Raw genomic sequence first — 27,988 nt, forward strand, 5'->3', positions numbered from 1 at the left:
TCTCCTTCTGCCCAGAACATTCTTATATCCACTTTACCCTGCTTTTCTTTAAAATTTTTTTTAACATTTATTTATTTTTGAGAGACAGAGACAGAGCGTGAGTGGGGGAGGGGCAGAGAGAGAGAGGGAGACACAGAATCCAAAGCAGGCTCCAGGCTCTGAGCTGTCAGCACAGAGACCCGTGCAGGGCTCTAACTCACGAACTGTGAGATCATGACCTGAGCCGAAGTCGGACGCTTAACCAGCTAAGCCACCCAGGCTCCCCTACTTTTCCCCCATTTTAACTCCTTTTCATTCTTGGAGACCCTGTTTAAATGTCATTTTGGTACAACGCCTTTTATGTTCCTTCCCAGGCCTTGTCAAAGTCCCTTGCCATAACCCCCCACCTAGGGCACTGTGCTTTTAATCTTAGGACACTGTCACATATAGATATTTTTACCTGTGTCTGGGTGAGGTGAGGGGCTGGGGTTTCCCCATCCACTGGTGGTAGGGTTCCCCCACCTCTGCCATGCCAGGCAGGTAGGTTCTCCTTGCTCCTCTGTAGTCCCTGTGATGACAAGCACTGGGTCTGTCACTTGTGTCACTCATGTATCACTGGGTCTTTCACCACCAACACCATTGGGGCAGAGAAAGGCTCATTAAATACAGGAACTGGCAGTGATGGGAAGTCGTGAGCAGTCTCCACCCCTCAGTGTTGACAGATGCCTTAGTTCTCTGTAGGGCTGTTCCTGAAGACTAATATGATATGGTTCCTCCTGCTTCCTGGGCACTCAGGGAAGGTAGATGATACTTGTTCCCCTGTCTTCCCAGGGGGCAGCCAGCCTGGCATGGGGCAGCAACTCAAGGATAGGGGATTCATGTGGTGGGGGTAGTGCTGACAGGGAGGTCCTGACAGAATGGGAAGGGGGAGCAGAAATGTTCTGGAACTTTGTGAGCAGATGTTGGCCCGGTACCATGCCGAGGGCTCATCGACATGAGAGGAAGGCAAGGTCTGAGCCCTCAGGGATCTTTTGCCCTTGTCGTTCCCGTGTTTGATTAGCACAGCTGCAGAAGGGCTCTGCCGTGGGTCCCAGCTGTTCCTTCCAGGAACCCCCTGTCGCCTGTTATCCAGTGCCCTCTGTTGGGTACCTGGCCGCATACCATGGTGACCCCAGTTGATGGCTGTTTCCTCAGCCAAGGAGTGAGCCTTCTGAAAGCAAGGATGTGTGTTATGTCAGTGACACGCGTGCGGCCTGGCGTGTGTGGTACAAGGAGCAACTACGTGTGTCTGCTCTCCCACTGTCACTCTCGATCTTTGCTGGTTCTGCTTGACTTGAATGCGTATGACTATTTTTTTTTTAATTTTTTTTAATGTTTATTTATTTTTGAGACAGAGAGAGACAGAGCATGAATGGGGGAGGGTCACAGAGAGAGGGAGACACAGAATCCGAAGCAGGCTCCATCCAGGCTCTGAGCTGTCAGCACAGAGCCTGACGCGGGGCTCGAACTCACAGACCGTGAGATCATGACCTGAGCCGAAGTCGGAAGCCCAACCGACTGAGCCACCCAGGCGCCCCAAAATGTGTGTGACTATTTGTTCATCGTTAGGACAACCTCACGTGCCACAGATTTGCCGGCAGGGCTTGTGATGCTGAGTCTGCATTCTGGTCAGGAGGTGGTTCTGGAGACGGCCACCTCCCCAGCAGTGATGACAAAGAGAAGCCACCCAGTGGTCGAATCACACAAAGAAATGTCTGACTCTACGAAGTGAGGCCCTAGCAGATGGGGATAAAATTGTGTAGCGTTTTAGGCACAAGAATGTGTGGCTCTGTAGCATTTGCGCACCCATTACCGTAACTGTCCAGATGGCCACCGCTTCCCCGGAAGTGTGGTGGCGGGGTGCACGTAGGCTGAAGTCAAACCAGCAAATCGTGCATCTTTCCTGCTCTGTCTGCCAGTCTCCTGGGGATAGAGAGTAGACACAGGCTTATGACAGCCCCCTGCGGCCATCTCCCTGTCAGTGATAAAGCCACGTGGAGGCCCCCTAGCCAGTTTTCGCCATATGCTCACCAATTGCAAGTCAAATGCGTGCCACATGCTAGACTGTTGCAAACACATTTTCGTTTTGATGTGGCTATTCTGGAGTAAATGTGTGCAAGGATGCATGCCTTCTGTCAACCAAAGGATGACAGTGCTCTTGGTAACACTGTGCTTCTGCCGTGCTTGTGAATGAAGGACTGTATCTCCTTGCTAAATACTTCATTATCGGATGAGAAAGAGATTGCCATAACAATTCCTTCAGTACCAAAGGGAATTTTTCTCCAGGACATATTCACTCTTTGCCTGTACTCAGCTCAGTCTTTGCTTTTAAGGAAATGTATCCGACATGCCCATTCTTAGGCATGTGGGCTCAGGGTCGTGCGTCCTTTGGCTTTCTCCTGCCATTGCCAGGCGGCATATCCCTGCCTGGAAACTTTGTCCTCATATCACCAGGTCTTATAACTATCCATCTTGGGGACGCCCAGCAGGGACAGCCAGCAGACAGCAGAGGCCCATTGCCACCCCAGCCTGCCTTTCCTCTAGTGTCCCAGGGAAGCAGGTTCCTGTACTAGGCTAGAAGATATACAGATAGTCGTGAGGCCCCGGGCAGGTGGAAGGTAGAGGCTCTGTGACCTCTGCACCCACTTCCTACCTGAAGGGCCCTAGGGAGATTCCCACGGAGGGGTCCTGCTTCCCTTTGGAGTTGGAAGTTACCCAAGGACACGAGGAAAAGCTGACGTTGCAACTTCCTCAATTCCCTCGTTCTCAGAGGAAGGAGGCTGAGAGCAGATGAGGGGTGAGGGTACTGGACCCAGCTGGAACTGGCAGCATGGCTTCTGGCTGGGAAGCTGAGGGCAGCTGCCTCCCCGGCCACCCCCACCCCAGTGAGGCCTGAGCTTTCCTCTGCCTTTTAGCAGTTGCCCCGCCTGGCCTCCTGGAGGGCCTGTTCTGGTATCTCATTGCCAGCCAGTCCCCACTCGCCTGAGCCAGCAGGATGCCTCCACGAGACACCTCCCTGATCTGCTTGTTCTGGGGTCTCTTCCAGGTCCTGCCCCAGGCAGATCCTGCTGAATTTCCGTATTGCTTTGAGTAGCAATTGCCTAGGGCCGGGGGCACATTGCCAGGATTCCAGCAATGTAGTTTTTCCCAGCCCTGAGGGTCACACTCTCAGGACCGACCTGTCCTCCTCTGGCCTTCACACGTGACAGTTGGCTCAGAATTTTTTGTATTCTCTATCATTTGCTATGGATACACTGTGCACAGCTGGGAGATTTGTTGGGTAAAACCATGCAAAGCCATACTGTGCCATTTTCCCTGTCCTCAGAGGATGTCACATAGGGGAGCGTGAGCATTTTACCTTGCTACAAGCATCAGATCTCCAGTCTTGATAGGTTTGCAAATACTTCTGGGCCCAGCAGTGATTCTCCTGAACGACTTTCAGAGTTAGGGCCTAACTTCAAATTATGAGCAAACCTCATTCAAGCAAAGTGGGGGCAGTCCTCACTGGTTTGGCAACCGATAAAACATCAGGCTGCTACTGCTGTGTAATAAATTACCAGAAACACAGCGATTCAAAATATAGCCATTTATTATCTCACAGTTTCCACAGGTCAGAAGGCCAGCAGGCCAGCATGGCTCAACTGTGTTCTCAGCCCTGGGTATCACGAGGCCACAGTCAAGGCTGTGGCTGGCCTGTCTCTTACTGGGAGCTGAGGGAGGCCCTGGGAAGACCACCTCCAGGTTCATTTCGGTTGTTGGCAGACATCAGTTTCTTATGCTCACAGCCCCAAAGTCCCTGTTCTTTATTTCATGTTGGCTGCGAGTTGCTCTCAGGTTTTAGGGACCACTCGCGTTCCTTGTCTGTCATATGGCCCCTCCATCTTTATGGCCACATGCTTTTTTTAAAATTAAAAAAAATTTTTTTTTTTAAGGTTTATTTTTGAGAGAGAGAGCGCGCGAGCAGAGGAAGGGAAGAGGGAGAGGGAGACACAGAATCTGAAGCCGGCTCCGGGCTCTGAGCTGTCTGCACAGAGCCCAACACGGGGCTTTAACCCATGAACCCCGAGATCACGACCTGAGCCAAAGTCAGACGCTGAACCAACAGAGCCACCCAGGCGCCCCTTAAGCCACACACGTCTGATCTCTCAACTTTCTTTTTTGTTGCCAATCACAAAACACCCTGCTTTTAAAAGTCTCACCAGATCGAATCAGGCCCCCCTAGATAACCTCTAGACCTTGAAGTCACGTAACTGGAGACCGCACCGTCAGCTACACGGTCCCTTCCCAGCAGTGTTAGTGTTTAGCGTTTAACTGAATGGCCAGGGCATGGGAATCTTGGGGGTCGCCTTTCGAATGTCGCCCACAGCAGATAGCCAAGAGAAATCAACCTCAGGTCTGCTTTCATACCTCGCTTGACATTCCCAGGGAGTTCCTGTTGTGATCATAATCTCCATTGTTGTCTCCACCAGCCAGTGCTGGGGATCCCGAGCCTGGACCGGAGGCGGAGGTAGGGCAGAGTGCGGACGAGGCCAGCCCTGAAGTAGCCCCTGCCCGCGTGGGAGCAGAGAGTGAAGCAGAGCGAGCACTGGAGCAAGAGCCAGAAGAGCGGGCCTCCCTCAGTGAGAAAGAGAGGCAGAGCGAGGAGGTGAACGAGAAGGACAACTGCTCCGCCTCCAGCATCTCATCCTCCAGCAGCACGTTAGAGAGGGAGGAGAAGGAAGACAAGCTCTCCAGGGACAGGGGACCTGGTAACGCAGCCCTTTTTTCTCAGTAAATAAGTCCCAGGGAACCCTGGGGTGGGACACCTGGTTTGCTGGCCACTGAGGTGACCTCCCGGCTCAGCTCACTCACTGGCCGTGGCACCTGGTGGCTGGAGGTGTGAAGGATGCGGCCACACTGCGGCCCACAGCTTCCTGCCCCTTGTGGAGGTGGCCCCACACCCTCTGCCATGCTGTCGCACCGTCACTTCTACAGGTGGGAGAAGGGCTTGATAATGAGGGCAGCAAAGGACTTTTCCTGAGGAATAAGCTCCCAAAGAGAAATTCCTCTCTTCCTTCTAATTGCTTGTTAAGAGTAAATACAGCTCTTTTTCTGATTTAAATTTAGAGATCTGTCGTGTTGCCATCTGCTCCCTTGAAAGTTTCTTCGGTGAAGTGTGCTAAAACCATTATGATGGGCGTTTCAGACCAGAGCAAATGTGCTAAAATGAACTGAATGAGTATTTCCAAAAAGTGGCAGTTCACGATGTGCTGAGGTCAATTTGGTGTGCTTTAATGGAATATATATAATTTAAGTAACTTTCTACAATATACTCAGGGCCACTTGTTTCTTTGGTATAAAGTATATGCTTTTCTTTATGGAATTTGTTCTTCTTGGTATTATAGCTGATATTTATTCAGTTCATCTGTGTAACGGTGACTCTATGGTTAAGGGCCAAATGGAACATTAATCCTCACTGGGGACTCGGGGAGGGTGCCATAGAGGGTTATCGGAATTGTAAAAGATTGATATAATCATTTGAATTATGGTTCATATGCAACACCATTGGGTTGGTTGTCCTGCCCATGACTTGTGTGCTGTTGAGATGACAGGGTGCCCCCTCTCTCACCTAACACTCCTCATCAGTGGGGGCATGTCCCACTAGCCAACCTTCAGTAAGCTACACAGTGATACACACTCAAGGAGCCTATACCTTGGGTCCAAAGTGCAGCATGAAGGCTCCGCAGGGGCCTACCAACTGGTGGCATGACCCATGCATGGCTTGTTAGTTCACACATAAAGAATACATGGTCTCTGAAGCATGGATGTATGAATGAAAATGGAATGAATGGATGAATGAATGAATGAAGCCATAATGTCTGCTACAAGAACTATCAGTCAAGAGCCTGGTCTTAGTTAATATTTGAGTTTTCACCAGCTATATTATTAAGTTTTATTCTTTCTATTGCTAGTCCCTATGACGCACTGAAAATGGGACTTGAGGACTTTATTAGTTTATATCCTAGTAATTATTGCATTGAAAATCTTGTGTCTGGCTGGAGATGTATCGCTAGAAAGTATTACATATATTGATATTTACTTAATTTCTCTCCAAGTCAGATTGCAGTTAGTCTCCCAAATTCTACTTGTTCGTGTTCTCCTTCAATGGGATTAGGGCCATAGTACAGTCGGGTAAGTCGTCTTGCTCAGGTTGGCCTTAAATCATGTTTAAGTCATTATAAATAGCTCTAGGAATTATTCGTCGTCACTAGGTTTAGCAGGCCTAAAACATATCAACAAGTTGCATTAGTGAAAAGAAGCCAAGGAACAGGACTTTCTTGGATCAGATTGCCCAGTATTTTTCCAAATAAGGGCAACTTTCCAAAAATGGAGACTCTACTCCCAGTGAAGAACCACTGACTTCCTACCAAAGTCAGTATCCAAGTGTATCGACTCAGGAGTTAGTGCTTTGCAGTGATTTTTTTTTTCTGCTTTAGTCTGGTGCTATTAAGAGACATGATCATATTTATTTGCTGCAACTTTAGCTCCTAGAAAATCCCACTGCTCACAGGCACGATCAGCAGCTGTGGAGTCAGGGTGGCTCTGTCATCATAGCTCTTGCCTTTCAGAGTGTTCTCAAATCACAAAGGCAATCATAATGATTCTCAATCTTATTTCTTCTTTTTTCATTTAAATTCAAGTTAGTTAATGTACAGTGTATTCTTGGCTTCAGGAGTAGAACCTAGTGATTCATCTCTCACATATGACACTCAGGGCTCATCCCAAAAAGTGCCCTCCTTAAAGCTTGTCACCTAGTTAACCCGTCCCCCCTCCCACCACCCCTCCAGCAACCCTCAGTTCTCTGTATTTAATAAGATAAAAACAGAGAAGGAGGCAAACTATAAGAGACTCAGTCTTATTTATTTATTTATTTATTTATTTATTTTTAATTTATTGTCAAATTGACTAACATACAGCATGTAAAGTGTGCTCTTGGTTTTTGGGGTAGATTGCCGTGGTTCATCGCTTACATACAACACCCAGTGCTCATCTCAACAAGTGCCCTCTTCAATGCCCAGACTCAGTCTTCTTTCTGATGATAGTATCCATTACTCAGAAATGAGTTTGTAGGTCTTGAAAGAGTCTCAACTTATTCTGGTTGTGTGGCTTTCTTTTTGTTTCCCATGTTCCGCTCCATGGCATCAGCATGAGAGACTTTATGGTAGCATTCGTTACAGTTGGCAATAATGACTTGTATAACTGTCTTTTACCTCCACTTGAATATAAAATTTGTGAAGACGGGATGTCTGTCTTGTCTATCGTGAGTCCTCACTTCCTTGCGGTAGGCCTAAGAACATAGTAGAGGCTCACAAAACTGTTGATGAATAATTGAAAGAAGAGACAACTGGCTAAGATACAGCAGCTCTATTGTTCCCAGTTCCTCCCTCTAACAATTAAAATATCAACACCCTGGGCATAACAGAACAATCAATTATAGGAGGACTCTGAAAAGTGGAAAGAAGACAGACTGTCTAAGGACCTTTGGGCTAGAATGACATGGCAGTAAAGCTCTAATTAAATCCTATTCCCATAGCCAAAGAATTGGCGAAAGGATTGCCTAACAGAACAGAAAATTTTTTGGCTGTTAATACATTCCCTACCCTAGACAAGCACTAATTGAAAATCTGCTGTCCTGCCCCTCCCCAACCCAGTAGCTTTAGTGGGACCAAAGAGGAGGTGATCTTCTATAACCTCCACCTTATGGAAACGGGTTTCTGGAGGGGAGGTACATAAAGGGATGGGCTAAATGGGTGATGGGCATTAGGTAGGTCACTTTTTGGGATGAGCACTGTGGTGTCAACAGTACTTAGTAGAGAGGCAGTCCTCTGCCCCCTGCCCAACAGAAGCAGATGGTGTTCTCTCATTTCCTTGCTGGAGTAGTTCTCCTAATGGGGAACTGATATTCTATCCACTACAGGGCAAAAGCAAGTGGCATCCCAGTTTCCCTACTGGGGAAGTGTCAGTGGGGTCTTGTAGAGATCTAAGACTTCACCTTCAGCCAGCAGGAGACAGACTTAAGCAGTGGAAGAAGACTGATCAGAATTCTCGTTCCCCTGCCCTCCTTCTCTAACACCATCTGGGCCCAGCCAGGGAGCTCAACCTCCATCTCCATCCAACATAAACAAGGTAGAATGATGTGGTTGGAGGTGGAACTAGTCTGCGATCTCTTTTCCCCAACCCAGAATCAGTAGGGACCAGTGGGAAGCCGAGCCTTCCCCTCCACTTGGAGGCAATGTAAGTGCTCCACTTTCACTGGAAGTATGCCCGTGGGGTCAAGAGGTTGCTCAACCCCCACCCTGCCCATCTGCAGTGAGGCAGTGTGAATCAACCCTCTTGCTAGGGTGGTGACAGTTGGACCCAGTAGGGAGTTGAACATCTATGCCCATCAAGACCTGTACAGCACACCTAAAAAGGGTGACTGCCTGCTGAAAGAGAAGATTAAACATGATCCAAAGTCCAGCATATAATACCCAAAATATCTAGGATACACTCTAAAATCACTCATCATATCAAGAACTAGGGCGTTCACAACTTGAATGGGAAAAGACAAGCAACAAATGCCAACATTGAGATGAGCCAGTTGTTGGGATTATCTGACAAGGATTTTAAAACAGCCATCATGCTAATATTTCAGTGAACAGTTATAAATATTCAGGAAATATGTAAAAGAAATGAAATATCGTAGCAAAGAAATAGAAGATATAAAAAAGAACCAAAAGGAAATTATAGAACTGAAAAAATACAATGGCCACAATAAAACACTTGGGCCATATAGTAGATTGGAGACAACAAAAGAAATAATATATGCAGTTGAAAACAGATGAGTAGAAATTACCCAACCTGAATAACAGAGGGGAAAAAAAAACTGACTGAAAAAATGAACAGAGCCTCAGGTACTTGTGAGACTATGTCAAGGGAGCTAACATTCATTTCATCAGGGTCTGAGAAGGGGAGGAGAAAGTATGCAATGTTGGAAAAATGTTTGAAGAAATAATGACTGAAAATTTCCCAAATTTGGGAAAAGGTGTAAACCCACAGATTTAAGAAGCTAAGCAAGTACTAATGGGGATAAATCCAAAGAAATTCACACCAAGACAAATGATAAGCAAACTTCTGAAAACTAAAGACCAAAAATAGAATGTCTTGAAAGGGACTGGGAAGAAACAAAGTGTTACCTCTAGAGGAACACCAATTCCATGGCAAAACAGTTCCTCATCTGAAACGTGGAGGTGAGCGGGAAGTGGCGCAGCATTTGTTGAGCGCTCAAAGACTAGAGTTATCAACCTTGAACTAGAGTTATCAACTCCAGCAAAAGTAGCCTTTAAGAATGAAGAGAAAACAAAGACATACTCGGTTAAAGAAAAACTAAGAGAATTTAAAGAAAAACTAAGACAAATTAAGACCTCTTAAGGAATGACGAGAGAATGTTCTCTGAACAGAAAGGAAATGATGACAGAAGGCTCAGAATTTCAGAAAGAAAAAGAACAGGGGAATGGATAAAAGTAGTAAGTAGAAAAGACTGTCTCTTGCCTTGTAAGTTTCTTAAATCTAGTATGTGATGGTGGAAGCAAAAACTGTAACACATGAGATGTAGTGCCCACTATACGTAGATGAAATACTTAAGACAATTACATTTTTTTGAAGTAGGGAGGGTAAAGGGCTCTAAATGGAAGTAAGGGTTCTATGCTTCAAACTAGTGAAATATCAACACTGACAGATAAGTTAGTGTGCATATCGTAATACCTAGAGCCACTGCCGAGAAAATTATATGAAGCAGGGTACTCAAAAACACTATATATCAAATTGAAATTCTAAAAAAAAAGTGTTCAAAGGAGATCAAAAAAAATGAAACAGGAACTAAAACAAACAGAATGAATTAAAAAAAAAGTGGCAGACTGAAGCCCTAACATATCAATAATTTAAATGAAAAGATGGAGATGTGCAGAGTGGACAAAAATACAACCCAGCTATATGCCATGTGTTCAGAACTCATTTCCTACATGATGGCATAGGCAGATGGAAAGTTAAAAGCTGGGAAAAGATACATCATGCTAACATTGATCAAAGAAAAGCAGGAGAGGCTATATTAGGATCAAAGTAGACTTCAGAGCCAAGGAAATTGCTAGAGACAAAGAAGCATATACTACATAGCGATATAATAAGACCTAAGTGAATGAAGAGATTTTTTGGCAAAATAAAAAACTCTACTTTTCCCAGTAAATGGGGAAGGAGACCAGTCAGCCACTCCACCTGCAGCAGCCCCGTGACCTCAAAACTGTCTCCCTAGTTACAGGACTGTCTGGCCAGTCATAGGGACTGCAAATACCCAGATGTTCCCATCATGTCCTCAAGTGCCATCTCCTCCCTCTTTGATGGTGGTTGTCTCCTAAGTGTATTTTGTGAAACCTGCAAGAGGGTTCAGGGGCTCCTTGTTCTGGTGTTGGTCCTTTGGTGAGGTCAGGCCACTCCTGAGCAAGGTACAGAGGATAAAGCTACATTGGAAGAAACAGAGCACCAGGAGGCCTTTGTGCCTCCTCAGTGAATGCCTCCTCTAAGATGAAGTCAGAGCCATGTGAGACAGACCAGTGCATCCCCTGGCATGTTTGATCAGGACATTCCTCTTTGGCGGAACAAGAGCTCCAAATGCTCAAGTCTCTGGCCTAGGTATCTGCCATCCCTCAACACAAGTATCCACAGAGGCCCTGGGTATCTGATGAAACTCATTTCCTGAATGCCTACCAAACAGCCTTGCTGGCCCTTAGGAAGCAAAGTCAGAGGAATAACATTCCTGACCATTCATTTATTCATTCTTTGATCCATCGTGGATGCTGAGAATCCAACAGTGAGCAGCAACAACAAAACCCAATCCCTGCCCTTGGAGAGTTTACATTACAACGAAGAGGACAGCTTACTAGTGTTAGGACAAAGGCAACAATAAAATAAATACAGAAAATGTGTGGAAAATTAGGCTGTAATAAGTGCTCTGGTGACTAAAGCTGGAAAGGGTGATAAATAGCTCCGGGGAGAGGGAGGGAGTGTTGCATAATTCTAAATGAGGTAGTTGGGAGGACTTCACTGAGAAGATACTGTCTAAGCAAAGACCTAAAGGAGGTTGAGAAGCAAACTGTGTGCTTAAATGGGTGCCGTTTGTCCCGGGATGGGCAAAGGCCCTGAGGCCAAATCATGCCTGGTGAGGTTAGGAATGTCAAGCAGCTACTTTAGCTAAAGAGGTTCAGGCACGTTTGTCAAGAAAAGTAAGGGGGGTTCGTGCAAGGCTTGTGAACATTGAAAGGTCACACTGGCTTTTTGTCTTGGTGAAATGTAGCACCGTTAGAAGACTTTGAGCAGAAAGGTGTGATCAACCATTTCAATATATCCCATGGCCATTGTGTTAAGAACTGACTCTAGGGGCCAAGAGTGGAAGTTGGGACCAGCTGGGGGGCGCCCCTCCAGTGCTGCAGGCAAGAAACCATGCTGTCTCGGCCCAGGGCCATGGCGGGGCAGGTGATGAGAAAAGTTGGTTGGATTCTGGATGTGACAGGAAGATTTAGCGAACAAGACACCCTGTTGTGTTGGATGTGTGGGATAAAAGAACAGGGGGAATCAGATGACCCTGAGATTTTTGGAATTGGCAGCAAGATGGATGAAAGTTGCCACGTCTGAGATAGGGAACAGCTAGCTGCAGGAGAAGCAGGTTCCGAGATGGGGTGGGGGTGAGAGCAGAGGTGGTCCCTAAAGCCCAGAGGCTGGATGAGATGGTGTCTAAGAGAGGGAGTGTCCAAGTACACAAGAGGTCCAAAGACATTTAAAGGTTAAAGATAAGGAGGAACCAGCACAGCAGACTGAGAAAGGACAGCCAGGAGAAAGGAAGCAGACCAGGTGAATGCAATGTTCTGGAAGCCAAGTGAAGAACAGAAGTCAAGGAGGGAGCTGTCTGCTGGGTCTAGTGCAGCAGCAAAGTCTTCGACCACCTGGGAAAGAGCAGCTTTCAAAGGTGGTGAGAGCAGAAACTTCATTAGGCTGGGTTCAAGAGAGAGAATAGAGAGAAAAATTGGAGCAGTGAGCAAAACAACTCTGCTAAGCAGCTTTACTTTAAAGGAAAGGAGAAAAGTTGGATTATGCCTGGAGGGCTAAGGAGAGTCAAGTGAGGTGTTTTTGTCTTAAGGTGGGTGAAATTATGCCATGTTTCTATGCCAGCAGGAAGGTCTAGTGGGGGGAGCATGGGAAATGCGGGACAGAGAACCACTGGAATGGCTTCCAAATGCACACATGGAGCGTTGACCCTGCTAGGAGGGATGGTTTCTCGCTAGTCGCAGGAGAGAGGCCATGGCTGGGGTTCAGGTGCGGGCAGGGGGAGGCTGGATGAGGCCCTGGAACATCTCCCCTGACTTCTTCTGTTAAGCTGTTGAACCAGGAAGCAAGGCCATGCTTGTGTGAAGATGTGTGACAGTGGGAAGGTTGGAGGAGAGAGAGGAGGTAGGCAGAGTCGCCCAAGAGAGATGGTGATGAGGTTACCAGGCAGCAGTAAGGGTTTCCCAAAGACTGGTGACCATGGACTTAAAGGGTTTGTGCATTTCCCCAGGCACTTTGAGCCACACTGGTGCACGTGTGGAGTAGCGGGGTGATGGACATAACTCTACAGCCTTTCCAACACCTGTCCCGTGGCAGTGGGGGGGGAGCATCTTCCTTGCCTCCCTGTGTCTAGTTAGGACAGCAGCCCCTTAGTTACCTGTGGCTGGATGGGTCCTGACCAGCCGTCCTGGGTAGGCGGGAAAAGTGGGGGAAATACTACTATGAGCCAAGGTGCGAGCCAAGAGCAGTGTCCTACCTACCAGAGTCGGGTCCTGGAGCAGGTCATTGCAACTTTGATGGTCATCTTGTCAACCGGGACCACCTCCTCTTCAGTCACTTCATTTCAGTGTTTTCTCTCTGTATAAAGCCTCTGTGTTACCTAACTGGTTTCTCACAGGATTAAGGCACCTGCCACTTGCTCATTTTTTTTCCTCCTGTATGCTTTCAGGTTTGTGGTCCGCGGGTGTTCAGGATGCCGGTGTAAATGAACAGTGTGGCGACATCCTCACCAACAAACGGTTCATGCTGGACATGCTGTATGCCCATAACAGAAAGCCCACGGATGACGAGGAGAAGGGAGAGGGCGAGACCGGGAGGACTGAGCCAGGCGTGGAGGCGGTAGCCAGCCTGGCTAGCAGGATATCCACCCTGCAGGCCAACTCTCTGGCCCAGGATGACAGCGTCAGGAGGGTGGACGTTGGCTGTCTGGACAATCGGGGCAGCGTGAAAGCCTTCGCCGAGAAATTCAACAGTGGGGACCTGGGGAGAGGGTCCATCTCCCCTGATGCCGAGCCTAATGACAAAGTCCCAGAGAAAGCATCCGCACAGCAGAAGACAGAATCTGACTACATTTGGGACCAGCTCATGGCCAATCCGAGGGAGCTGAGAATCCAAGACATGGATTTCACCGACCTGGGGGAGGAGGATGACGTCGACGTCCTGGATGTGGACCTGGGTCCTAGGGAGGCTCCGGGGCCACCACCCCCGCCCCCACCCACTTTTCTGGGTTTGCCTCCCCCGCCCCCACCACCCCTTTTGGACAGCGTGCCTCCCCCTCCTGTCCCCGGTAATTTATTGGCTCCTCCTCCTCCAGTGTTCAACGCTCCTCAGGGCTTAGGGTGGCCCCAGGTACCCCGGGGTCAGCCGGCATTCACAAAGAAAAAGAAGACCATCCGTCTATTCTGGAATGAAGTGCGGCCGTTCGAGTGGCCATGTAAGAACAACCGCCGCTGCCGAGAATTCCTGTGGTCGAAACTGGAACCTATTAAGGTGGACACTTCCAGGCTGGAGCACCTGTTTGAGTCCAAGTCTAAGGAACTGTCCGTCTCAAAGGTACCGCTAGCATCCCAAATACTTCTTGATCTGCAGAGTTACTTTCCGCTGTTGAGTAGGACTGGGAGATGTGTTGTATATAAAATTCCCTTCATGCTGCTTTTGCTATATGTAACAAAAAAAAAAAAAAAAAGAAAGAAAGAAAGAAAAGGCGGTTGGTGTAAACACCTTTAAGAGATGAGTCTTTGTGCCATATGCTAGATGTAACCTAAATGAGTATGGGACCCTTCATGGCCAACATGGACAGCAGCTTCCTAACACCGTTAGGCAAAGTAGCTTTCAAAGAACCAAATAACCCAGAGGAAAAGACAAAAACATTAACCAGGGAATATTAGCCGAGCCCACCAGTAGATGCTGATGTTAACTAGAGGAAAGTAGTCTTGCTAATTGATTGACCACCTGGACTTTATCCAGGAGATGTGGCTATTTACTCTCACCTTGATTGGTTATAGTGGATGGTAGTGATAGTTTGAACTTCCGATGTAACCACACGGTAATTTAGAGTAAACTTGCAAGAACTTACCATAACTTAGTTTTAGCTCCATGTGTTCCATTTATCATCATTTCGGATGAGTACACGGCTGCCTGAGCTGGACTCCCTGACCAATTCCGGATCAAAAAGTAGGTGCAACATTCTCAGGACAAGAGGGCCCTTCAGACAAGGAGCCAAGTGACAGAGTTCGTGCCTAGGGAGGGGTGGGACTAGGGGGGCCTGGAACCAGGGACGCTGCTCCTCCCGAATTGGCCTTCGCCCTGGTGTCGATTTCTGCCTAGTCTCCGCAAGGATGTGAATCTCAACTGGTCTAGCCTCAAGAACACCACCCCCCCCCCTCAGTTCAGAATTAAAGCTTCCTCCTGTTTGTAAATCCAAACTGCTAGGATCCAACTCAGCACATCATGTCCAGTCAGTCCTCTCCTTCTGCTGAAAGTAGACCCCCTTTTGTCCTCTCCAGAAAATGACACCTAGGAAAGTGAGGTTGGGCATCCCCTCTCAGTGTCTCTGTGTCCTGACTTTCCCAGGACTGGTGGCATGTTGTGCTGAGCCACTCGTGTGTCCCCTTGAGTTCTTCCAGTGCAGCATGGCATTTGGGAGAAACTATTCCTGGCTGGTTAAAACAGCAGTGTCTGGTGGCCCGGAGTTATCCGGGGCCCACCCTCACTCGCACCACCCTCCAACCTACTGATCTAGTTGGCTGGTCTCCTTCAGCCACCACCTCCTCACATGGGCTGGTCTGGCTGGTGCGCCCTCTGGGCTTCCACGGGTTGCTCAACACCCTTAGGTTTCTGGCCCTTGCTTGGGTTGGAGGAAGTAAAGGGAGTAACAGTTTGGCAGTGAAGTTCTTTCTGACTTTGTTTTTACAAAAGGAAGTAGCAAGATTAAAAACTTCATTGAGGGGACCCAAAATGGGCAGTTCACCCGCCTCCCTCCTTCTCTTGACTCTACTCTGGTTGGTGACAAGAGTCTGGTCACTGCCCTCTCAGTAGCCTGAAGTTCCATTCTTGTTTGAAGTAGGTGGTGACCTCTTAAAATGCTTGATTGCCTGGCTAAAGAACAATTGTTTGCCTAGTTTTTCTAAAATGAGAGCATAAGAGAAAAGTAATATATTGAAATTTTTACCAAACAGATTCCAGAATGTCCTACAGTGGGACCTAGGAACCCATACCTCTGTTCTTGGGAGCAGGGTGGGCGGAGATAGGAAATGTGAGAAGGAACTAATTTACAAATATTACAAAAGGTAAAAAATGCACATTAAGATTAAAATACATCACATTGGAGAGTTGAATCTTTATGTGTATGTTATTAATGCAGATACAACCAATTTTACTTCCGTTTCTAATCCTTGATTATGATTTTCATACAGCACAGCTGTAAACAACCACTTCTGAATTCTGGCTTGTGAATTCATTCATTATTCATTAAACACAATAGCAACACAAATAAAAATGAAATAGACTTCACAAGCCAGCACAGAGCAAAGGGAATCGGTTTTGGTTTTTGTCAGAAAACTTATACCAGACCAGAGCTCCAGAGCATCCTTCTGACCATCCAGGTCACCCCTCAAAATAAAGATTCATGTTCCAGATCCAAGGCTGGGTGACCAGTTAATGGAAATAAGAACAGGAAAATATGCTTTTGTATTTCCTTTCCAAATAGTTTTTGGAACTGGATCTATTTTTCTGTCTCAGAAGGAAATATATATAGCTTTTTAGTAAGATGACTTTAATTATGTTTTGTGGAGAAAGACAGAAATCCTGTGCTAAATTTCATCGTGTTGTGTTCCTACTGCTGGTCTGAGATGTGGTGAATCACATAGAAGATCACAGGAGTGACCCCAGAGAATGATGTCAGGGCAGAAAGCCCCTGGAGGTATGGGGATGTACCCTCATGGACTTCATATCATCCTGAGGAGCCCCAGGAAGTGGCCTTCATCCTATGTGCCTAATCAAGAGCAGCAAAGTCCCTCCTGCTCCCAAAAGGCAGTTTTATGTCCTAAGTTACAGACAGTACACAAGACAGGTGTGGACTGGAAGAGAAAACTGGAAGGAAGAAAGGGACTTGGTCTCCCCTTTGAGGGCTCAATGCTGTCTTCCTCCCCTGGGCTCATTAAGTTTATCATGGGGAGGGGATTCCAAAATGGGTTTGGAGAATTTTTTTCAACTTTATTTACTCTGACATTTCAAAACATATCAGAAGCTATTCACAGTGACTTTTTAAGAAAATTCAAAGAATGATGAAATTATTTGGTCTGGGGTGAGCCCCAGCCTGGGTTATTTTTAAAAGCACCTCAGGGATTCAACCAAAGTCGCGCACCATTGATTTAAAGTGATAAATGAGGCACCAAGGAGGGAGGCATTGATCCCTTCACCACCGTGTTCCACGTTGACTCCCCCATCCCCCAATCCATTTTATTCTCCCAAGAAGGGAGTCAAGTTTTCCTACCCTATACTCAAGTTCAGGATATACTGAAATGTTATTTTATTTAACATCACCCTCAGAAAAACCTGAATTCTATCATATGGAAGTTGAAAACCCAACTTTGGGACTTCAGTGGGGTGACCATACATCTAATGTGTCCAGGTTGGCCCGGGTGTATGCCTGTCGCCCCGGCATGTATGTAGAGCACTCCCTTTCTCTCTCAGAGGTCTTCTGGTTAGGGTACTAGACATACTCCATTACCATCAGTGAGGCAGCTGTGTCGCAGCCGGCCTCAGCTGTGGAAGACTGCTGCAGAAGAACTGGGAAATGAATGCTTTTTTTCCCTAAGCTTCATGATAAGGCAAGCCTATTCTGCCAAGTTCCTCAGAAACTCTATTCCTAGCTACAGGTTTGTCAGCCTTTATGCAAACATAGTTGGGTGATGTCGCTGTTGCCTTAATGCTTGCCCATGTGTATCAGTCTCCCTTGTTACAAGGACTTAGGAATATTCCACAGTTGTCACATCTTTATGACATCTGTATTGTGGTCTCATTGTCATTGTCACTTTCTCAACAGGCAGTTTTGAAAATATCCAGTGGCGTCACTCTCTTGGCAGTTAGTGGAGAGTGAGGAGGAGTGATTTATCATTGCAAAGCCAGTGCCCTGCTGAGCCAGACCCAGGGTCTGTGACTGCGATGCTGAGAAGCATTTTGAGAGGTCGTGCATTTCATGGGAGTGCTCTCCAGCTGAGGGGTATTTGTTGACTAAATCACATCCTTAGTTCAGTTTCCGTGTTCGGTCACAGCACCCTCTGGGGTGGCAAGTTCTGTATACTGAATATCCATTCTTTAAATGTTGTCTCCTTTGTTTCTAGTAAAATCAGTCTTTAAAAAGTCGAAGGGGGTGATTCTTCAGGGCAGGATGAACACACTGGAAAGCAAGCCCTTTTACCTGCCCAGATGGCATGCCTCCACGTGTGCTTCTCATTTCATACTGTCCCCTCATGGGGAAGTTTCCGCCTTCACTGTGGTCCTTCTCTGGACCTTGGACCTCCTTATGCATGTGCCACGGGCAGAAGCCCCAGGGCTGTGTAGAGACATGGATCCAGGTTTTCTGTCTTATTTCCAAGAACCGCACCCATGATGTGGTTGCATGGAGTTAGCTGTGGCAGGATGTGTGGCCCTGCCTTCAGCAGTCAGCTGCACCCAACCCCAGAGCCTTGCAAGCTGGTTTACCCCTGAATCTGGAAAAACTGTTTCTCCGTCATCGACAGCTTAGCTCCCGGTACTGGGATGAGCTCGGCATTTGTTGGGTGTGTCAGGGTCGTTTTAACATCAAGAAAAACTCCCTGCATTGTCTGTAGCTGTGGGGACTTGATCCTACATCATTCATAAAAATGGCAGGGCCAGTCCTTATTGTGTCTTTGAATGGATAGGGGACCCTGTTACTGTTTTCTATTTTAAGAAATGTTCTCTTATCCCTCCCTTTTGTTTCCTGTTTTTAAATTGCATTCCTCTTTAAAGGACAACTTTCTACTCAGCAGTCCTGTCTCAAAAGCCTTTAGACTTTCAAAAAGTCTAAATCAGTCTCTCTAGATGCATGAGAGATCATTTAACATCTATGATCCCTGTGCCCTGCTCCAGACCAAGGAGATCAGAATCTCTGAGGATGATGCCCAGGCATCACTGATGTTTAGAAGTACCACTGAAGATTCTCTTGTGCATTCACCATTGTGCTTTTATCTAAATAAACTACATTTTCTGGTTTTCCTTCAGAAAGTGTCAGGAGATTGATCAGTCCTGTTTTCTTCTCAGATACATAATGCTGAGTTTCTCCTATCTAGTGATAATGAGTCACTTAATGTTGACCCATCTGCCATCAGTCATGGAAGCAGTCATGTCTCCTGGAAAAGGAGAATCTCCTGTTGTTTCTCCAGAATGCTCCTTTCAATTAGTCCTAGAGACCAGTCTGTTAGCCTCAGAAGGGAATTTAGCCTGTGGAAATCACCATGATATTCTCTTTGTTAAAAACAGAAACCAAGGTGTTCTCTACATTCTTTTTTGCGAGATCTTTAGTACCATTCAAGGAATGCTCATTTTCGGGGATTCCATGTGCCTGGAGGTCTGTGCAGACTCTAATAAGCACCCATGAGCTATTTTCAGTCATTTAGAAAGCCCCTTGAGAGTTGTCCGTATCCATGGCAAGAGCTTTATAGGCTAAATTGAATATTGAGTCTCTCTACTTTCCTCTGGAATTATCACTCTCCAGGGTAAGGACACTGATCTGATCTGACCTTCTTATTTATGTAGATGTCTTTGATCAGCAAATGTGGTAGACACATTAGTCATGAAAAATATATACTGGTAGACCATGTATTTTTAAAATGTCAGTTGAACAGAAATGATAAAAAGGAGTCATTGGTGAAATAGCTAAGAACTAATTTTTAGAAAGTAATATGTTCCAAGCATTGTCATAAGTGCTTTACATGTATTAATTCCAGTAATGCTATTCTTTTTTTTTTTTATGAAATTTATTGTCAAATTGGTTTCCATACAACAGCCAGTGCTCATCCCAACAGGTGCCCTCCCCAGGACCCATCACCCACCCTCCCACCCCCCATCAACCCTCAGTTTATTCTCAGTTTTTAAGAGTCTCTTACGTTTTGGCTCCCTCTCTAACCTTTTTTTTTTTTCCTTCCCCTCCCCCATGGTCTTCTGTTAAGTTTCTCAGGATCCACATAGGAGTGAAAACATATGGTATCTGTCTTTCTCTGTATGACTTATTTCACTTAGCATAACACTCTCCAGTAATGCTATTCTGATAGTTCTAGCAAATACCTCTGTAGTGCCTACCGTGATCCAGGCATTGTTCTTGCTGCTTTACATCCATGGTCGCATTTCGTTCTCACAGCAAACCTTGCAAGATATGTGCCAGAGAGGAAACTGAAGCACAGAGAGGTCCAGTGACTTGCCAAAGTCACACAGCCATGAATGGTCACATCCCAGCTGAAGTTAACTTTCAGGGCTCCCGAGTCTGTCCCTGTGATCCTTGGATTCCATTTTGTTTCTGCTATTTTTTGATAAAAAGGTCAATCAGCCAAAGTTTGGTCCTCCACCTCAGTGAGTCTCGAGAACCATCAGGGAAGAAAGGCTTGCTAGAAAGAGGCTCCCTTGGGCCCAGGCTCTGGGCATAGCATGTTAGATTAGGACTTGGCTGAAAGTGAAATGGGAACACTGGACTCTGGCATGAGATAGTTGCCCCAGCAAAAGAGTGGTAGTAAGGTAGTGTGGGGGAAACCACTGTGGATCTGTCTCTGTACATGCCATTTTTCCAAATATGTCCATAAGTGTTCAGGGGAAAAGGAACTTGTTTAAGGGGTATGGGGCACCCTGGGAAGAAGCCAGGCTCTGTTTTGCTTCCAGAAAACCTGGTTAAGCTGAACTCTTGACCAGAACCAGGCAGTAATGCCCAGCATATAGAATAGCATCACCTTTGAAGCCCCAACTTTCAGGGATCCTCTAGTGTGCCAACAGTTGCCTTTCCAGAAATACTGTCTCTGGGGAAATGCTTCAGTCTTGTATGCCATGTAGGGCTTTTGTTTGTTTTTGTTTCTGATTCAGCCAAGAAGATTGTAGGGAGAGGGGAGGCGGTGTAAGGTCCAAACTGGCGAGAGAAGAGGTTACCCTCCATGGAAAGAGATGCTATAAAGGCAAGCAGAGACCTTGGATAAGGGTCAGGAAGGAGGTCACTAAGGCAATTCAGCTCCTTTCTCCCAAGCTGTGCAAGAAGACTGAAGGTCTAGCCTCCAAGAAGACAGAAGTGTGCCCCTCCAGGAAGAGGCTTCAAATAGGCAGCATCCAAGACCATAGAGTTGCAGGATTTTTTGAGAAGCATAGAGGAGATGGTCAATTTAAGTGGTTATTAGTAATTACCAATGCTTGGGGAGAAGGCTGTGACCATTCCCTGCAGCCCCAGATTCACCTAGTGATCAGCTTCCTGGGATGGGGTCTACTCTGTAGAACCCATAGGGCCCTGCTCTAAGACATAGGGCCCTGCAAACAGTGTCGCAGGATCATGTGAAGGACATAGTAAAGATCAGACTTGCTGAGCTGGGACTTTGATCACAGAATGACAATTAAAATGGATCGAATTTGATGACTGCTAATCCTGAGACATGGGCGTGTGCTCCTGGGCACAGAAAACTTTGGCTTATTGCAGGTACTGCTCTAGGTTATCGTGGAAGGGAAGGAGAGAGTCGGCCATCCCCACATGATCTCCTCCTTCATCTTGGGCAGAACGGACGCCAGGGCACTTGGGTGCTCAGTGGCCTCTAGTGGAGTCTGTGTTAATGATGAGGAACAGCATTTAAAACACCTTTTGGATAAAATCCAGAGATTGAACAATTCAATTTCAGATATTACCTTAATTCTTATTCTTTCCCTTACCAAGTGGGTCAAAGTGCTCTGAAAACACATGGAGTCACCTTTGGGGACAGCTGTCCCTGTTACTTCAGGATGCTCAGCGGCTTGCTTCTTCCTGACTTGTAGGAGAGTATGTGGGTGTGTTCACTGGTATAAACTGAATGCTGTTGGGAATGGAGACAAGGACATGCCCGGCTCAGAGCCATCACATAGGTGTGTGCAGGCTGTGTGCTGTGCAGGCTGCCATGGGGCTGTGTCTCCCCAGAGAAGGCATCTTTTTCTCATTTGCACAAAGGCTAGATTGGGCTGAGTCTGCTCAGGCATCTTTCCAGGCTCTTGGAGTAAAGAGGGCCTATATAGATGAGGGCCTAAGAGCTAATGATTCCCAGGGAATCCCTGCCTTCCAGGAAATGTCTCCTGTATTGGAGCCTGACTATGGGTAGTTGCCTCTCCTGTGCCAGGTCCCAGGCTCCTTCTGCCATCCATGCTGCCCTCCTTATGCTCACAGGATGTCTACTGAAGCATCTTCAGGCCTCGTGTCCTGGCATCCCTCTTTGTTGCCTGCCTTCAGCATTTTGCCAAGCCTTTTCTCATTCCTTCTTAGCTTTCCACACACAAAATAATATGTTAGATTTAAAAGCTGAATATCAGGGGCTCCTAATAAGCTTGCTTGATTAAATACACAGCAGATAAGCTCGCCCTGCAGAGTGGAATGCTTCTAGGCCACATGTCCCTGGGCATTCAAACCTGATCACACCCACAAGAATTGTTCCTCCTGGCCACCAGGCTGCAAAACAGCTGGGGATGCTTTCAGTTATTGTCTTCATGAGGAAATTTTAATTTATTCCCAAATGCATATTTAAAGACTTAAAATAGAATTTTAGCAATTGAGTTTGGAAGGGCTTAGTAGGGCTTAAGGAACCACAGTCCATTTCTCCTTGCCAGCTTGCAGCCTTCAGTGTTAAAGCAGGCCAGCTTCTCCAGAAAGCTCAGCTGTTCGAAGGCCCAGCCAGTAGGGAGGGCCTCAGTGCAAGAGACTGACAGCAGCATCAGCCACTCGGCTGGGGCCTGTGTGCAGCAGAATCGGAGCAGCTGGTTCCTGAGGTCCCTGCATATGGCCCCCAAACCTCCTGCTTCATCCCTGGCAGTTTCCAGCAAGCTAGACAAAGCCACTTCTTATCTCCTTATTTTCACTCCCCAACTCCAGGCTCTCCCCTAGACATTCCCTAGGGCCCAGGTCAACGTCAACTCCTTCGGAGCCTGACCTCTTCCACCACCCCGCCACTGAGCCCTTGCCCATGGGGAGCACACCCATCACCGTGCTGAATGTGTCTTTTCCTTCTGGACATCCCTTGTGCCTTGCTCATCATTATCAACCTGGGCCTGGGCTTGTTACATAGGTGAAAATGGTCATCCTTCCAGCTCTGTTTGTCCCAGGGGAGGAATCTGAGGGCACACAGGGTGCCGGCTGAGCCAGAACTCCTCCCCTCTCCTCCGTTGCCACCTGCCCTTAACTCCCTGAGAGCTGAAGGGTGGGGGCTTTGTCATCTCGACTCTGGACACATGTTGGCTTATCAAGTCCCATACTTGGTAGGCTCTACCAAGTCATGTGTCAGCCCAGAACCTGCCCCCAAGGAGCACCCAGGTCAGCAGGGAAGCCAGACTCACTAGGGCTCTTTGAGGACACCTGGACGCTTCTTGTCCCCTGTCTCCCTCTTTGGCCTCTGTGCCCATTCATCCCTCATTCTTGTTGAGCAGGTTCCCTTTTGCTTCCCTTCCTCAGAAGGCGCCCCCTCAGCTGCCCAATGGGCAGCCACCCAGATGTCTAAGTGTGGCAGGTGCTCCATTATGAGGAGCACAGGATGTTTAAATGGTGAGGGGATTCCCTGAGACAGTGTGGCCAGGGATGCAGGGGGGCTGGCAGGCCAGCGACGCCGGATTCTCCTCACCACTCCTGTCTTCTCGGCACATACCATGTGCACTGAGGCCAACCAAGGCACATTCCGACACCTTGCAGCCTGCAGGAAGGGAACTTTGAGAGGTTTTAGTTCTGTTTCCACTGCCTCTATGGAAAAAAACAGGGTTTTTTTTTTTCCTTGCCAAATATCACATTTTTCCCAATTGAAGGAAAATCAATTTTATTTTGTAATGTGTCTGACTCGTGAAGTTCCATTGCTGACCCATGCTTGGCGGCTTCTCAGAGCTAATCCCTGATCTCTTTCTTCTGTGCTGAGCAGTAGCCAGTCCTGAGCTGAATCAGGGCCATTTGTTTTCATCTCTAAATAAGTAGTGAGTTTGCTTTTAATAATGAAACACAGAAAGGACCAAAGATGATGCATTAATCTTGGATTCTCCTTATTTTATCACCAAGAAAACTGCTGCAGATGGAAAAAGGCAGGAGGTCATCGTCCTGGACCCCAAGAGGAGCAATGCTATTAATATCGGTCTGACAGTGCTGCCCCCCCCGAGGACGATTAAGATAGCCATTTTGAATTTCGATGAATACGCCTTAAACAAAGAAGGAATTGAGGTAAGAGAAGCTCTCTCAAGCATTATTTGTGCTCTGTTAACATGTCCCATATGTAAAGCATTACTGTGTCCAATATGACTTTCTCCGCAGGGTGCCTTGCCATTTTTCTGTTTCAGCCAAACTCTGAATAATGTTAATAATTCGCACATTTTTTTTTTTTAACTTCTGGGTTGTGGGGGGAAGCCCCGCTTGGCCTATGAAGTTCAGTGATCCTCACTGTCTGGTTCATTTACTGCCTGCTTTCTGACCGTGCTCGCCTACCTCAGCACAGAAGAATAACCTTTCCAACCAAACAAGCTTAATGAACAGTTTCACAGGCAGGGATTTCGTTGTGTGCTCCCACCCACGCGAATGGCTCTCTTTCACTCTCGGTGCTCGTTGGGACGTGAAGAGATAGGTTTTGTGTGACACACTGAAGAACCCATGCCACCCGCCCTTGAGCAGGTGTTGATCTGAATGGCAGCAGTGGAGGGAGAAGGGTCGCTTGCTGTGACTGCGTGGTCTGCTGGGCTCAGTGCTCTTCAGCCAGGCCCCGTGCTGCCTCCACCATGGGCTGCTATGACTTTGCAGCAAGTTAAAGCTCCTATTCTAATCATGGAGAACACGTGAGGGGAGCGAGGGACCCGGCACGCAGGTTCCGCCAGATGGGCGACAGAGCCTGGGACCCCCGGACTGGGTCACCGTGGGGATGTGAGGGTGTTGCGTTGTGGTGTTAGGTGACACTCTCACCATCCTCCTAGTGGCAAGGGGCCCTGGATCCCTTTAAAGCCTTCCCATAGTTGGATTCATGGGTGCACAGCCTTATCTGAGGCACTGGAGAGTGGACGGGACCAGTGAAGGCTGGCTGAAGAGGGAGGGTGAGCCCCTGACAGTGAGGAAGGGCCCGGGCCAAGCTGCCAGGCTCACCCATGGCCCCAAGTGTGGGAAGGAGCAGTGGAGCCCTTGGGGCCAAGTGGGTCTGAACCCAGCAGGCCAGGCGTGCTTCTGTACTTTGGAAAGACGAGGCCCCTCAGGAAAAACTGTGCTCCTAGAGGCTTATATTGGGTTAGTAGTATCCCTTCAAAATCTACATCCACCCACAAACTCAGAATGTGACCTTATTTGGAAGTAGGGTCTTGGCAGACGTAATTGAGATACAGTCATATTCAATTAGGGTGGGCCCTACTCCAGTGACTGATGTCCTTATAAGAAGAGGGAAGTTTAGACAGAGACACAGAGAGGGGAATGCCATTCTGTGAAGACTGAGAACACACAAGGACACACACAGAACAGACTGCTGTGTGATGACTGAGGCAGAGATTGGAGTGATGTTTACAAGCCAAGGGACGACACTAAGGGCCACCTGCAACTACCAGAAACTAGGAAGGGATGAGGAAGAATTCTGCCGCCCCCCACCCCCAGGGCCTTCAGAGAGAACATTGCCCTGCTGACACCTTGATGTCAGATTTGTAGTCTCAGACCGAGAGAATTCTGTTGTTTTCAACTACCCAGTTTATAGTATTTTGATGGCAACTCTAGGAAACCAGTACAAGGCCTAAGCAGCTCTACTCTGAGAAACAGACACATGATGTGTTCCAGGAGCCGGATCTCAGATGTGGCCTGCATTTGCCTCTGGCTGCAGAGAAAGTGGATCCGGGAGCCCTGGAGTCAGGCGAGGAAGCAGAGCAGGTGAATGTATCTAGGTTCGCAGCCACGGAGTGAGGGCATGTGGCCCACTGAGGCAGGGGTATAAAGGAGAGAGAGCAGGTGACAGCAGGCAAATACAGAGAGGGACACTGAGGCAGCTACTGGACGGTGAGAAGGAGGCAGGCCAGGCCTCAGTGTGAGGCTGCCCCTCTCTGGGGCCCCTGGAGAAGTAAGAGAGGAGAAGGGCATTGACTGGCCCCCAGGCAGATGGGGGCTGCCAGCCTGGATGAACCAAGTACAACGTGTCTTTCATCTAGAACAAACTGCATGGTGGGCCCTCGCACACATTCCAGCCGTCCTATTTACTTAACAGTGTCTTTCGGCGATTGCAAAAGCTTCAGATTCATACAAAGAGAGGCTTCAAATGCAGCCAGAGCCAGGCTGATCGAAGGAAAAAATGACAGCTTCCCCTTTTAAAAATATTTCCCCTTCTTGTCATGAGAACTTGAAAGTCCATCAGGAGAGATTGATTCCTTTGGGTTTTGCCTTTTTCTTTCCTGAAATGTAGCTCTCCTTGGGTAGGGAAAGTTTCAGATACAATAAGTTACTGAGATTTTAGAATAACTCAAATCACTTTTTTTTTTTCCTATTTTCCAGATGAGTACCTGGTTTGTTTTTTTTTTTTTTTTAACGTTTATTTATTTTTGAGAGAGAGAGAAAGAGAGGGGGACAGAGTGAGACAAAGGATCCAAAGCAGGCTGTGCGTTGTCAGTGTGGAGCCCAATGTAGGGCTCGAACTCCCCAGCTGTAAGATCAGGACCCAGGCCAAAGTCAGACGCTTAACCAACGAGCCACCCAGGTGCCCCGTTGAATATCTTTTCGATCCAGACAGGAATAATGATAACAACAGTAGTGCTGATCGTACAGGAACACCACCACAGCGCTAAACCTGACTTCTGTAGCTTTCTTCCTGTGGGCCCGGGCGCAAGCCGGGTGCTCTATGCAGATTCTCAGGAGGTACGGCTATTTTGTTCCCCACCTTCAAGATGAGGAGAGAGTCCCAGTCTCAGTCTGTGCCTGGCTTCCACAAGCCAGTATGAAGTCTGAGTCTGAAGTGTAGACCCTGAGCCTTGGGGATGGAGTGTATTCTGTGCCGGGACTCGTGCGACAGAAAGAACAAGAAGGAATCTGAAAGGTCATGAGGAGCCCCCCGGAGGAGCACAGGCCCCCCGACAGCGCCACCTGTGGCGTGGCCCCAGAAGTGGCTGATGTGTGGAATGGTTTTCTGTGGGAGGGCACAGCCGTCGAAATCACTGCTGACCCTGCCTGAGAGTTCAGTGTGCTGTGCGAGCTCATTAAAGGCATCCTGAGTCACAACAGCAAATGGACTTGCGCATTTTTTTTTTTTTTTTTTTTTTTTTTTACCAGTTTTTATCTAAACAGCATTTCTCAGCCCTGTCACTACTGACATTCTGGCTGGGGCGGTTCTTTATTGTGGGGGTGTCCCCTCCCTTGTAGGACGGGTAGCAGCATCCCTGGCCTCCACCCACCCAGTGATACCACCCCAGCGACAACCAAAAATGTCCCCAGACTTTGTCAGACATCCCCTGGAGGCAAACCTCACCCTAATGGACAATGTCTCATCTGAAGGCTGCCCGTGCGTATTTTTCACTTCTTATCAGCCATGCCGAAGAGTTTCCAGTGGAAACCAGACACACTCATCTGTCACCTGCCATGTCTGGCCACTGATCTCCAGGACCTGAGAGGCCTAGATACTCTAGATCCATGTCCTGGACCATTAGCCAGAGCTTACTTTCTGGGCTTGTTGTTTAGGAGCTAAGTCAGGACTGAGAAGTGATGGCTGTTGTGTATTTACAGATCTTTACTAATAAGATTTCGAGCTTGTGCCCAAAGGGCGTTTCGCCAAACAAACTGTCTGCCTCTTGGACACAGGCACGGTAGCCTGGCACCACGGCTTAATAGGGCCATTTGAAACCTCTGGGTACCAAATGCGATTAGGATGTATTAAATTACATCCTGTGGCTTTGCTTAGCAACCCAGTGATATGTATCCGGCTGTGCCACGGAAACCTGAGGGAGCGGTTGACTAACTTCATTAAGGAAGTAATTTTTCATAAGAGTATTAAACTTGAGAACACATTTTGGGGGCCATCTCTAAGTAGTATTAATGATATTTTTCCAAGTAAAAATGTCATCAGGTTATCACAAATGGAAGTATGAAGGGGTTTCCTTTTTTCTTGTGGTTTCCTAATTTCTATACGGTCTGTGTCTACAGAGGGTAGCATGACTGGATGGTCCCAAGTGATACTTACCGTGGCTCGTTTTGGCTGCCAGGCCCGCCAGCATCCTAGAAACAGAAAGTCCCTGGGGCGCCTGGGTGCCTCAGTCAGTTGAGCATCCGACTCGAGCTTCCGACTCTTGATTTCTGCTCAGGACAAGTATCTTGGACTTTGGGAGATTGAGCCCCGCGTTGGGCTCTGCACTGGTAGAACAGAGCCTGCTTGGGATTCTC

At 47.5% G+C, this 27,988-nt stretch overlaps 1 protein-coding gene across 18 annotated transcripts in view; it reads left to right on the top strand.

Annotated features, from left to right (window-relative positions):
• The window catches only part of FHOD3 (formin homology 2 domain containing 3), a 470,560-nt gene that overhangs the window by 397,699 nt on the left and 44,873 nt on the right, over window positions 1-27,988 (top strand). For all 18 annotated transcript variants that reach the window (XM_023241882.2, XM_023241885.2, XM_045041338.1 and 15 more), the window contains 3 exons: window positions 4,488-4,766; window positions 13,079-13,962; window positions 23,672-23,830. In XM_023241882.2, coding sequence (XP_023097650.2) covers window positions 4,488-4,766; window positions 13,079-13,962; window positions 23,672-23,830 — 1,322 coding nt within the window. The remainder of the gene's footprint in view (window positions 1-4,487; window positions 4,767-13,078; window positions 13,963-23,671; window positions 23,831-27,988) is intronic.

This window comes from Felis catus, chromosome D3 (assembly GCF_018350175.1).
Source record: "Felis catus isolate Fca126 chromosome D3, F.catus_Fca126_mat1.0, whole genome shotgun sequence".
Taxonomy (NCBI): Eukaryota; Metazoa; Chordata; class Mammalia; order Carnivora; family Felidae; genus Felis; species Felis catus.